The sequence below is a fragment of the Coregonus clupeaformis genome, chromosome 2, assembly GCF_020615455.1.
Source record: "Coregonus clupeaformis isolate EN_2021a chromosome 2, ASM2061545v1, whole genome shotgun sequence".
In the NCBI taxonomy this organism is placed as follows: Eukaryota; Metazoa; Chordata; class Actinopteri; order Salmoniformes; family Salmonidae; genus Coregonus; species Coregonus clupeaformis.
The window spans coordinates 11,759,894-11,773,522 of NC_059193.1; the positions used below are offsets into that span (position 1 = coordinate 11,759,894).

At 46.5% G+C, this 13,629-nt stretch overlaps 2 protein-coding genes across 2 annotated transcripts; one reads left to right on the forward strand and one right to left on the reverse strand.

Moving 5' to 3' along the window:
* Window positions 1–1,238: 1,238 nt before the first annotated feature.
* On the reverse strand, window positions 1,239–4,343 carry tmsb2 (thymosin beta 2). The gene is made up of 3 exons (XM_041844315.2): window positions 4,090–4,343; window positions 2,323–2,428; window positions 1,239–1,316 (listed from the first exon to the last, which is right to left on the reverse strand). The coding sequence occupies exons 2-3, from the start codon at window positions 2,420–2,422 to the stop codon at window positions 1,279–1,281; spliced, it is 138 nt and encodes a 45-aa protein (XP_041700249.1). The 5' UTR covers window positions 2,423–2,428; window positions 4,090–4,343; the 3' UTR covers window positions 1,239–1,278.
* Window positions 4,344–5,198: 855 nt separating this feature from the next.
* Window positions 5,199–5,735, forward strand: LOC123492706 (cuticle protein 16.5-like). Its single transcript, XM_045225486.1, has one exon. The coding sequence runs from the start codon at window positions 5,199–5,201 to the stop codon at window positions 5,733–5,735; it is 537 nt and encodes a 178-aa protein (XP_045081421.1).
* The last annotated feature ends 7,894 nt before the right edge of the window (window positions 5,736–13,629 follow it).

Genomic DNA, 13,629 nt, shown 5'->3' on the forward strand with positions numbered 1-13,629 from the left:
TTAGAGGCTAGGGAGTAAGGAGGTTAGAGGCTAGGGACTAGGGAGTAAGGGGGTTAGAGTCTAGGGACTAGGGAGTAAGGGGGTTAGAGGCTAGGAAGTAAGGGGGTTAGAGGCTAGGGAGTAAGGAGGTTAGAGGCTAGGGACTAGGGAGTAAGGGGATTAGAGGCTAGGGAGTAAGGAGGTTAGAGGCTAGGGACTAGGGAGTAAGGGGGTTAGAGTCTAGGGACTAGGGAGTAAGGGGGTTAGAGGCTAGAAGTAAGGGTTAGAGGCTAGGGAGTAAGGGGGTTAGAGGCTAGGGACTAGGGAGTAAGGGGATTAGAGGCTAGGGAGTAAGGAGGTTAGAGGCTAGGGACTAGGGAGTAAGGGGGTTAGAGTCTAGGGACTAGGGAGTAAGGGGGTTAGAGGCTAGGGAGTAAGGGGGTTAGAGGCTAGGGACTAGGGAGTAAGGGGATTAGAGGCTAGGGAGTAAGGGGGTTAGAGGCTAGGGAGTAAGGAGGTTAGAGGCTAGGGAGTAAGGGGGTTAGAGGCTAGGGAGTAAGGGGGTTAGAGTCTAGGGAGTGAGGGGGTTAGAGGCTAGGGAGTAAGGGGGGTTAGAGTCTAGGAGTAAGGGGGTTAGAGTCTAGGGAGTAAGGGGGTTAGAGTCTAGGGAGTAAGGGGCAAGGGGGGGGTTAGAGGCTAGGGAGTAAGGGGGTTAGAGTCTAGGGAGTGAGGGGGTTAGAGGCTAGGGAGTAAGGGGGTTAGAGGCTAGGGAGTAGGGGGTAAGGGGGTTAGAGGCTAGGGAGTAAGGGGGTTAGAGGCTAGGGAGTAGGGGGGTTAGAGGCTAGGCTACAACTCTATTCCCCTAATGATAGATAGACCCCTGTGAAGATGCCATTGCTGCATCCCAAATGGCACCATATTCCCTATATAGTGGACCAGGTCAAAAGTATTGCACTTTATAGGGAATAAGGTGTCATTTGGGATGCATCCCAGGGATATAGCTCAGTTGGTAGAGCATGGTGTTTGCAACGCCAGGGTTGTGGGTTTGATTCCCACGGGAGGCCAGTATGAATGTATGCACTAACTGTAAGTCGCTCTGGGTAAGAGCGTCTGCTAAATGACTAAAATGTAAAATGTAATGTACCCTCCTCCACTATTACATCTCCTGGGGCCCTACAGCACCCTGTTATACAACACAAAGTGACTTAAAGTAGAATACTGAGACAGACAGACAGACAGACAAAACAAAGTGCTTTTGTTGGTGGCATCTTCTCTTCTCCTCTTCTTCACCAAGTCACATCAAGGTGTGGCGTCCCCTTTCCTTTCCTGTTCAATGGCTGAAACAGAACACAGGAAGACACGTATGTCAGTGCACACATCTGCATGGAGATGTTGGGGAGGGAGAATGTGAATTGGGCTCCGGTGGTGTGTGGTTGCGTTGCGGAGACGATACAGGGTGTGTCCCAAATGGTACCCTATTCCCTAAATAGTGCACTACTTTGACCAGGGCGTATAGGGAGAGAGTGATGCTGCTGATTCAGTGAGTTGTAGTAGTAGTAGTGTTTGTATACTGCAGAGCTAGAGGAAGGTTGACAGCAGTAGAACTGACAACACCTATAGCTGATGAGACGACTGCAGGGGAGAGAGAGAGGGGGGGAGAGAGAGGGGGGAGATAGAGAGAGAGAGGGTGGGAGAGAGAGAGCGAGAGAGAGAGGGGAGGGGGGAGAGATAGAGAGAGAGGGGGAAAGAGAGAGAGAGAGAGAGGGGGGAAAGAGAGAGAGAGAGGGGAGAGAGAAAGAGAGGTGGAGGGGGAGAGAGAGCGGGGAGAGGGAGAGAGAGGGGGTGAGAGAGAGGTAGAGAGAGAGAGAGGGGAGAGAGAGAGAGAGAGAGAGAGAGAGAGAGAGAGAGAGAGAGAGAGAGAGAGAGAGAGAGAGAGAGAGAGAGAGAGAGAGAGAGAGAGAGAGAGAGAGAGAGAGAGAGAGAGAGAGAGAGAGAGAGAGAGAGAGAGAGAGAGAGGGGAGAGAGAGAGGGGGGAGAGAAGAGGGGAGAGAGAGAGAGGGAGAGAGAGAGAGAGAGAGAGAGAGAGAGAGAGAGAGAGAGAGAGAGAGAGAGAGAGAGAGAGAGAGAGAGAGAGAGAGAGAGAGAGAGAGAGAGAGAGAGAGAGAGAGAGAGAGAGAGAGAGAGAGAGAGAGAGAGAGAGAGAGAGAGAGAGAGAGAGAGAGAGAGAGAGAGAGAGAGAGGAGGAAAGGAAGAGAACTGCAGAGGCAGAATGAACCCATCCCTTACCACACCCTTAAAACACATACATACACACAAACACACCAAACCGCCGTGATCACTCACTCTCTTTGGTTGGCAGGGGGTTCTTCTCTTTCGTCTCAGTCTTCTTCAGTTTGGTCTTGTCGAAGCAGGCGATCTCTGTCAGGTCAGGTTTGTCAGACATTGTTGCCTTGAAAGAGAGAGAGGGAGAGAGATGGAGCAGGGAGAAAGAGGGAGAGAGAGGGAGAGAGATGGAGCAGGGAGAGAGAGGGAGAGAGAAAAGGAGGGAATGAGGAAGGGAGAGAAAAGGAGAGAGAGGAAGAGAGGGGGACAGAGGGGGAGAGAGACAGAGATAAATCATTATGTGTCAGTTATTTGACCTTGGCTAAGAAACGAGCTACACACAAGGCAGAATCTTGAGAAGGGAACGTTGGTCAAATCCTTTCTGTTTATGTGTATGCCATCGTGTTGAACACACAAGATGACGAATATGTGATTTTTGCCATTCTAGTTCGTAGTAGATGAAGGACAGATTTACAGAAAATAACTGACTGTCATCATCATTCTAGTTCCTAGTAGATGGAGAGATACTGTGTATAGAAAATAACTATCATCACATAGCCAATAGGAATCTGTACACTGATATAGGGAATGTGTCCACCATGAGATGTGCTAGACGCACACACACACACACACACACACACACACACACACACACACACACACACACACACACACACACACACACACACACACACACACCCTTTCCCCACATACACACGTGAGCTGCAGCCACCCCCACACGTGTTCGTGTTCATCATGCCACCTTTCCACATGCTTACACACACGCTATCTAGCATGACACCATGCTTACACACACGCTATCTAGCATGACACCATGCTTACACACATGCTATCTAGCATGACACCATGCTTACACACACGCTATCTAGCATGACACCATGCTTACACACACGCTATCTAGCATGAAACCAGCTATTCTGCCTATCTCCCTCCCTCCCTCCCTCCATCTCTCTCTCTCTCTCTCTCTCTCTCTCTCTCTCTCTCTCTCTCTCTCTCTCTCTCTCTCCTCCATTCACTGAGGCTGGTCTCTTTGTTCTATCCCTCTGCAGTCTATCTCTCTCTCTCTTTTGTTCTCGCTCTCTCTCTCCACCAATGCCCCTTTCACAGCCCAGCCCTACCTCAGCCCCAGCCCTACCTTAGCCCCAGCCCTACCCCAGCCCTACCCCAGCCCTACCCTACCCCAGCCCTTCCCCAGCCCTACTCCAGCCCCAGCCCAGCCCTACCCCAGCCCTACCCCAGCCCTACCCCAGCCCAGCCCTACCCCAGCCCTACCCCAGCCCCACCCCAGCCGCAGCCCTACCCCAGCCCTACCCCAGCCCAGCCCTACCCCAGTCCCAGCCCTACCCCAGCCCTACCTCAGCCCCAGCCCAGCCCTACCCCAGCCCTACCCCAGTCCCAGCCCTACCCCAGTCCCAGCCCTACCCCAGCCCTACCTCAGCCCCAGCCCAGCCCTACCTCAGCCCCAGCCCAGCCCTACCTCAGCCCCAGCCCAGCTCTACCCAATCCTGCCTTGCTCACTTCATAACCCTGCTCTACTCAAATCCTACCAACACCACCTCTTTCTCTTTCCATCTATCTATTCCTCCATCTTTCCATTCATTCGTTCTTTCCATCCTTCCATCCCTCCATCAGATCAGTACACTCCAGTCTTCAGTGTTCAGCCACACCCCAGATCTTTTGTATCAGTACACAGAGACAAAGCAAAATAAATAAAGATGGAGAGAGATAGAGAGGAACGAGTGAGAGGAGAGAGAGACTGAGGCTTACCTTCGTTACACACAGCAGTGTGCTTTAATCCTCCAGGGCAGGGATGGAAAGAGATGGAGGTAGACAAGGCTGTGAGTGTCTTCTGGTGTCTAAACATCTAGGTCTGCACCAGGGTGTGGGTTTAAGAGAGAATAAGGGAGGAGGGAGGATGGAGGAGGGAAGAGGGAAGGAGGGAGAAACTAAGAGAGGGAGGGGGGGAGAGAGGAAGCACTAACATATGGGTAGGGAGCAAAAGGAGAGAGAGAGAGAGAGAGAGAGAGAGAGAGAGAGAGAGAGAGAGAGAGAGAGAGAGAGAGAGAGAGAGAGAGAGAGAGAGAGAGAGAGAGAGAGAGAGAGAGAGAGAGAGAGAGAGAGAGAGAGAGAGAGAGAGAGAGAGAGCGAGAGAGAGAGAGGCAGAGAGACAGAGAGACAGAGAGACAGAGAGAGCGAGACAGACACACACAGAGAGAGCGAGAGAGAGAGAGAGAGCACGATAAGTCTGCCTTCTCCCTTCTCTTTCTTCATCTAGTTAATATTCATGTTCTCCAGGGAAGACATTGGTGGAAGAGCCAACCAATAGCAAGCTGCCGTGCTGTGCTGTGCTGCTCATGAAGATAGTGTATGATGCATTATTTAATCAATGCACTGAGGTGATTTTGGGATATTGGCATTCTGAGGTCAGGGACAGATGATGTAACACTTGAATGTCTCAAAATACAATTATTTATTTATTCTTCAAAACAATTTAGTGAAATAATTATATTGGTTTTGATAATATATATTGTCCTTTTTTAAATACTGTAATTTGTCTGTACAGTATATAGTTTTCTAATATTTTTCCTTCATGTTTTAATGTTTTGTTCCAAATGGTACCCTATTCCCTTTATACAATGGCCAATGGTGCTTTGGTCAAAACTAGTGCACTATATAGAGAATAGTGTACCACGTCTGAACAGACCCAATAGCAATCAGCCGGAATAAACCCCCTGTACAGAGCACATACTGTACATCCATTAGCTGACGACATTCCTCATTTTGATTAGAACACTTACATCTCCCAGAGGACTGTATTACAGGCTATTACATACAGCATGGCTGGACAGTGGATGGCCCCTGCTATTACATACGGCATGGCTAGACAGTGGATGGCCCCTGCTATTACATACGGCATGGCTGGACAGTGGATGGCCCCTGCTATTACATACGGCATGGCTGGACAGTGGATGGCCCCTGCTATTACATACGGCATGGCTGGACAGTGGATGGCCCCTGCTATTACATACGGCATGGCTGGACAGTGGATGGCCCCTGCTATTACATACGGCATGGCTGGACAGTGGATGGCCCCTGCTATTACATACGGCATGGCTGGACAGTGGATGGCCCCTGCTATTACATACGGCATGGCTGGACAGTGGATGGCCCCTGCTATTACATACGGCATGGCTGGACAGTGGACGGCCCCTGCTATTACATATGGCATGGCTGGACAGTGGACGGCCCCTGCTATTACATACGGCATGGCTGGACAGTGGATAGCCCCTGCAATTACCTACGGCATGGCTGGACAGTGGATGGCCCCTGCAATTACTTACGGCATGGCTGGACAGTGGATGGCCCCTGCAATTACCTACGGCATGGCTGGACAGTGGATATTCGCTATATAGTGCACTACTTTTTACCCATACGTCATGCACTATGTAGGGAATAATGGGCCCTGGTCAAAAGTAGTGCACTATGTAGGCAATAGAGTGCCATTTGGAACAGTCATTATTGCCCAGTCTCAGTGGTGCTCTCTAGCAGTCTGCAGTGCCATCTAGTGGTCATTGTGGAAATGTACAGCTTCTAACTCCCTTCCAAATCAAATCAAATCAAATGTTATTTGTCACATGCACGGAATACAGCTGGTGTAGACTTTACCGTGAAATGCTTGCTTTACGAGCCCTTCCCAAAGATGGAGAGTTTAGTAATAGTAACATAGTGTGTATGTATGTGTGTTTTTGTTGTGTCGGTATACGTGTGTGTTGTGTGTGTGTGCGTATGTGGTGTATGTGAATGTGTGTGGGTTTTGTGTGAGAGTGTCAATGTAGTGTGTGTGAGTGAGTGTGTATATGGTGTGTATATACTGTATAGTGAGTGTGCGTAGGGTCAGTGCAAGATAGTCAGTGCATATAGTTTGGGTACCATTCATTGACTATTTAGCAGTCTTATGGCTTGGGGGTAGAAGCTGTCTAGGAGCCTGTTGGTCTGAGGGCCTATGCTCCGGTACCGTTTGCTGGACGGTAGTAGAGTGAACAGACTATGGCTTGGGTGGCTGGAGTATTTGGCAATTTTTCGGGCCTTCCTCTGACCGCCTGATATAGAGTTCCTGGTTGGCAGGGAGCTCGGCCCCAGTGATGTAACTGGCTGTCTGCATCACCCTCTGTAGCGCTTTGTGGTCAAGGGCGGTGCATTTGCCATACAAAGTGGTGATGCAGCCAGTCAAGATGCTCTCGATGGTGCAACTGTAAAACTTTTTGAGGATCTGAGGGCCCCATGCCAAATCTTTTCAGCCTCCTGAGAGGTAAGAGGCTCTGCCGTGCCCTCTTCACGACTGTGCAGGTGAGTGTGGACCAGTCCTTAGTGATGTGGATGCCAAGGAACTTGAAGCTCTCAAACTGCTCTACAACAGCCCTGTCTTTCTTGGTATGGGGGTTTCTCTGACCAAAGAGATAGATCAGTGAAAGTAATATGATGACATTTACAAATCAGAATTCAGACACCACATGATTAACTCTGAAGAGGTTGTATCCAGTCATTTAATTAATCCAGTCATTTCCTGAACTCTTCATATCAACTTGCATTCCATCCACCAAATTCATGTACTTATACATTCATGTAGGCCTACCCAAAATTGGAATTGGCATGTAAATGTACTTCTTAAATTGATTGAATTGAAATGGAATTGACCCAAAACCTTGCTTCCCTAATCTGAGAACATTGTGTAAAGATTGTTTTGAAGTTTGTGAAAGTTGTGTGTGTGTGGATGGAGAAGAAGAAACCGTCTGTGACCTTCACTCCGTGTTCAGTCTCTCCCATTACTGTGACCTTCACTCCGTCTTCAGTCTCTCCCATTAACCTTTGTGTTGTAAATGTTAACATTGCTAAAATCTTCACTACACAAAGGTCAGTCTGACCAATAGCAATTACCTGTCCGAAAAACCTGCAGCATGTCTTTGGATCCTAACAAAGTCTAAACGTGTTTAATTAAAGTAGTCTGTTATTTATCTGAACGAACCAAGTGTCTGATTCATGATGTTTCATAGCAGTGGTAAAACGACATAGTCATGCACCCTTTTACATGCAGCATGACTGAGTTAGGTGCTATATGTATTAGGCCTACTTGGGTGGCTGTGGGTGTCGAAGGTGGAATGTCTATGAATGGCCTCAGGGGGGCAGCAGTGGTTGAAATTGGAATGTCTATGAATGGCCACACTGGGGCAGCAGGGGTTGAAGGTGGAATGTCTATGAATGGCCACAGGGGGGCAGCAGTGGTTGAAGGTATAATGTCTATGAATGGCCACACTGGGGCAGCAGTGGTTGAAGGTGGAATGTCTATGAATGGCCACACGGAAGCAGCAGTGTCATACAAAGGGAGAACAGATGAGCTGACAGTGGAGATCCTGGTGCCTAGCAGCTTTACACCGTTCCAAAACTGACTGTGCCTGTATACGCCTGTTGAATTTGAATATCCACAAAAAAGTTTAACTATACATCTAAATCATATGTGTTTTGTTTGTGGTTGTAGGAGAATACGAGGATTGTATTTGTCTGACTGACCTCAAGAGAAGTAGTCAAATACTGTGTGGACAGAGAGAAGGACTGAGAGATGGACAGACAGGACAGAGAGAAGTAAAGAGAAAAGAACAGGGAGAAGTACAGAGAGAAAGACAGGGAGAAGGACAGGGAGAAGGACTGAGAGAAGGACTGCGAGAAGGACTGGGAGAGGGACAGGGAGAAGGACTGGGAGAAAGACTGAGAGAAGGACTGGGAGAAGAACTGAGAGAAGAACTGAGAGAAGGACTGAAAGAAAGACTGGGAGAAGGACTGGGAGCGAACCGGGAGAAAAACAGGGAGAGGGACAGCGAGAAGGACTGAGAGAAGGACTGGGAGAAGGACAGGGAGAAGCACAGGGAGAAAGACTGGGAGAGGGACAGGATGATGGACTGGGAGAAGGACTGGGAGAAGGGCTGGGAGAGGGACAGAGAAGGACTGGGAGAGGGACTGGGAGAAGGACTAGGAGAAGGACAGGGAGAAGGACTGGGAGAGGGACTGGCAAAAGGACTAGGAGAAGGACTGGGAGAGGTGGAATGTTATCAGAAAAGAGAAGGAGAGGAGAGGGAGGAGAGGGAGGAGAGGGAGGAGAGGAGAGTAGAGGAGAGGAGAGGAGAGGGAGTGGAGGAGAGGGAGGAGAGGAGAAGAGAGGAGAGGGAGGAGAGGGAGAAGAGGAGAGTAGGCAGACCTGGCTCTCAAGAGAAGACAGGCTATGTGCACACTGCCCACAAAATGAGGTGGAAACTGAGCTGCACTTCCTAACCTCCTGCCAAATGTATGACCATATTAGAGACACATATTTCCCTCAGATTACAGTGATCCACAAAGAATTTGAAAACAAACCCAATTTTGATAAACTCCCTTATCTACTGGGTGAAAAACCACAGTGTGCCATCACAGCTGCAAGATTTGTGACCTGTTGCCACAAGAAAAGGGCAACCAGTGAAGAACAAACACCATTGTAAATACAACCCATATTTATGTTTATTTATTTTCCCATTTGTACTTTAATTATTTGCACATTGTTACAACACTGTATATATACATAATATGACATTTGAAATGTCTTTATTCTTTTGAAACTTCTGAGTGTAATGTTTACTGTTAATATTTATTGTTTATTTCACTTTTGTTTACTATCTACTTCACTTGCTTTGGCAATGTTAACACACGTTTCCCATGCCAATAAAGCCCTTACATTGAAATTGAAATTGAGTAGAGGAGAGGAGAGGAGAGGAGAGGAGAGGGGAGGAGAGGAGAGGAGAGGAGAGGAGAGGAGAGGAGAGGAGAGGAGAGGAGAGGAGAGGAGAGGAGAGGAGAGGAGAGGAGAGGAGAGGAAGGCAGGGAGGGAGGAGAGGAGAGGAGAGGAGAGGAGAGGAGAGGAGAGGAGAGGAGAGGAGAGGGAGGACAAGAAGGAGAGGTAGATAAAATCAGTGTTGAACCCTAGGGATTAATGAACTAACATCTAATTGGTGCAGTGAAATCTTTGATGTAGCCAATGAGGATGGAACATCCATATGTCTGCTTCAGCATGAGGATTTATGTCACAGGACCAGCAGGACGACTGAGACAGAAATGGAGGGAGGGAGAGATGTCGAGAGAAAGGGAGAGTGGGGAGTGAAGGAAGGAAAGAGAGAGAAGAAGAAGAAAGTATGAGAGAGATATGGAGAGATAGATGAAGAGATGGATACAGGGAAAGATAGACAGAGAGGAAGGATAACAATTAAACTCTAAATGCAGAACACGTTCTTAAAACAACTTATCAAGGATCTAAGAGGAAACTGAACATTTACAATGCCTGTGTGTGTGTGTTTGTGTTTGGTGTAAAAAGAGGCAGTGTGCAACGTTTCTCTTCCACCAAGGTTATCAGCTTAAGCTCTGTGTTTTTTAAGCTTAAAACATCAAAGACACGTGTCCCTTCTCTCTCCTCTCTCTCTCTCCCCCCCCCACTCTCTCTCCCCCCCCTCTCTCTCTCTCTCTCTCTCTCTCTCTCTCTCTCTCTCTCTCTCTCTCTCCTCCCTCTCTCTCTATCCCTCCACCCTCTCTCTCTCTCCTCCCTCTCTCTCAATTTCAATTTCAATTTCAATTTAAGGGCTTTATTGGCATGGGAAACGTGTGTTAACATTGCCAAAGCAAGTGAAGTAGATAGTAAACAAAAGTGAAATAAACAATAAATATTAACAGTAAACATTACACTCAGAAGTTTCAAAAGAATAAAGACATTTCAAATGTCATATTATGTATATATACAGTGTTGTAACAATGTGCAAATAGTTAAAGTACAAATGGGAAAATAAATAAACATAAATATGGGTTGTATTTACAATGGTGTTTGTTCTTCACTGGTTGCCCTTTTCTTGTGGCAACAGGTCACAAATCTTGCAGCTGTGATGGCACACTGTGGTTTTTCACCCAGTAGATAAGGGAGTTTATCAAAATTGGGTTTGTTTTCGAATTCTTTGTGGATCGCTGTAATCTGAGGGAAATATGTGTCTCTAATATGGTCATACATTTGGCAGGAGGTTAGGAAGTGCAGCTCAGTTTCCACCTCATTTTGTGGGCAGTGTGCACATAGCCTGTCTTCTCTTGAGAGCCAGGTCTGCCTACGGCGGCCTTTCTCAATAGCAAGGCTATGCTCACTGAGTCTGTACATAGTCAAAGCTTTCCTTAAGTTTGGGTCAGTCACAGTGGTCAAGTATTCTGCCACTGTGTACTCTCTGTTTAGGGCCAAATAGCATTCTAGTTTGCTCTGTTTTTTTGTTTGTTCTTTCCAATGTGTCAAGTAATTCTCTTTTTGTTTTCTCATGATTTGGTTGGGTCTAGTTGTGTTGTTGTTGTTGTTGTCCTGGGGCTGTGTGGGGTCTGTTTGTGTTTGTGAACAGAGCCCCAGGACAAGCTTACTTAGGGGACTCTTCTCCAAGTTCATCTCTCTGTAGGTGATGGCTTTGTTATGGAAGGTTTGGGAATCGCTTCCTTTTAAGTGGTTATAGAATTTAACGGCTCTTTTCTGGATTTTGATAATTAGCGGGTATTGGCCTAATTCTGCTCTGCATGCATTATTTGGTGTTTTACGTTGTACACGGAGGATGTTTTTGCAGAATTCTGCATGCAGAGTCTCAATTTGGTGTTTGTCCCATTTTGTGAATTCTTGGTTGGTGAGCGGACCCCAGACCTCAGAACCATAAAGGGCAATGGGTTCTATAACTGATTCAAGTATTTTTAGCCAGATCCTAATTGGTATGTCAAATTTTATGTTCCTTTTGATGGCATAGAAGGCCCTTCTTGCCTTGTCTCTCAGATCGTTCACAGCTTTGTGGAAGTTACCTGTGGCGCTGATGTTTAGGCCGAGGTATGTATAGTTTTTTGTGTGCTCTAGGGCAACGGTGTCTAGATGGAATTTGTATTTGTGGTCCTGGCAACTGGACCTTTTTTGGAACACCATCATTTTTGTCTTACTGAGATTTACTGTCAGGGCCCAGGTCTGACAGAATCTGTGCAGAAGATCTAGGTGCTGCTGTAGGCCCTCCGTGGTTGGTGACAGAAGCACCAGATCGTCAGCAAACAGAAGACATTTGACTTCAGATTCTAGTAGGGTGAGGCCGGGTGCTGCAGACTGTTCTAGTGCCCTCGCCAATTCGTTGATATATATGTTGAAGAGGGTGGGGCTTAAACTGCATCCCTGTCTCACCCCACGGCCCTGTGGAAAGAAATGTGTGTGTTTTTTTACCAATTTTAACCGCACACTTGTTGTTTGCGCACATGGATTTTATAAAGTCGTATGTTTTTCCCCCAACCCCACTTTCCATCAATTTGTATAGCAGACCCTCATGCCAAATTGAGTCAAAAGCTTTTTTTGAAATCAACAAAGCATGAGAAGACTTTGCCTTTGTTTTGGTTTGTTTGTTTGTCAATTAGGGTGTGCAGGGTGAATACGTGGTCTGTCGTACGGTAATTTGGTAAAAGCCAATTTGACATTTGCTCAGTACATTGTTTTCACTGAGGAAATGAACTAGTCTGCTGTTAATGATAATGCAGAGGATTTTCCCAAGGTTGCTGTTGACGCATATCCCACGGTAGTTATTGGGGTCAAATTTGTCTCCACTTTTGTGGATTGGGGTGATCAGTCCTTGGTTCCAGATGTTGGGGAAGATGCCAGAGCTAAGGATGATGTTAAAGAGTTTAAGTATAGCTAATTGAAATTTGTGGTCTGTATATTTTATCATTTCATTGAGGATACCATCAACACCACAGGACTTTTTGGGTTGGAGGGTTTGTATTTTATCCTGTAGTTCATTCAATGTAATTGGAGAATCCAGTGGGTTCTGGTAGTCTTTAATAGTTGATTCTAAGATTTGCATTTGATCATGTATATTTTTTTGCTGTTTGTTCTCTGTTATAGGGCCAAAAAGATTGGAGAAGTGGTTTACCCATACATCTCCGTTTTGGATAGATAGCTCTTCGTGTTGTTGTTTGTTTAGTGTTTTCCAATTTTCCCAGAAGTGGTTAGAGTCTATGGATTCTTCAATTACATTGAGCTGATTTCTGACATGCTGTTCCTTCTTTTTCCGTAGTGTATTTCTGTATTGTTTTAGTGATTCACCATAGTGAAGGCGTAGGCTCAGGTTTTCTGGGTCTCTATGTTTTTGGTTGGATAGGTTTCTCAATTTCTTTCTTAGGTTTTTGCATTCTTCATCAAACCATTTATCACTGTTATTACTTTTCTTTGGTTTTCTGTTAGATATTTTTAGATTTGATAGGGAAGCTGAGAGGTCAAATATACTGTTTAGGTTTTCTACTGCCAAGTTTACACCTTCACTATTACAGTGGAACGTTTTGTCCAGGAAGTTGTCTAGAATGGATTGAATTTGTTGTTTCCTAATTGTTTTTTGGTAGGTTTCAACACTACTTTCCTTCCATCTATAGCATTTCTTAATATTATTCAGTTCTTTTGGCTTTGATGCCTCATGATTGAGTATTGCTCTGTTCAAGTAGACTGTGATTTTGCTGTGGTCTGATAGGGGTGTCAGTGGGCTGACTGTGAACGCTCTGAGAGACTCTGGGTTGAGGTCAGTGATAAAGTAGTCTACAGTACTACTGCCAAGAGATGAGCTATAGGTGTACCTACCATAGGAGTCCCCTCGAAGCCTACCATTGACTATGTACATACCCAGTGTGCGACAGAGCTGCAGGAGTCGTGACCCATTTTTGTTGGTTATGTTGTCGTAGTTGTGCCTAGGGGGCATATGGGGGGAGGGAATGCTGTCACCTCCAGGTAGGTGTTTGTCCCCCTGTGTGCTGAGGGTGTCAGGTTCTTGTCCAGTTCTGGCATTTAGGTCACCACAGACTAGTACATGTCCCTGGGTCTGGAAATTATTGACTTCCCCTCCAGGATGGAGAAACTGTCTTCATTAAAGTATGGGGATTCTAGTGGGGGGATATAGGTAGCACACAGGAGGACATTTTTCTCAGTTGAGATAATTTCCTTTTGAATTTCTAACCAAATGTAAAATGTTCCTGTTTTGATTAATTTAATAGAGTGAGTTAGGTCTGCTCTATACCAAATTAGCATACCCCCTGAGTCCCTTCCCTGTTTCACACCTGGTAGTTTGGTGGATGGGACTACCAGCTCTCTGTAACCTAGAGGGCAACCAGTGGGTCCGTCTCCTCTATACCATGTTTCTTGTAGGATGACAATGTCTGTATTTCCGATTTCTTTGGTGAAGTCCAGATTCCTGCTCTTTAGGCCAA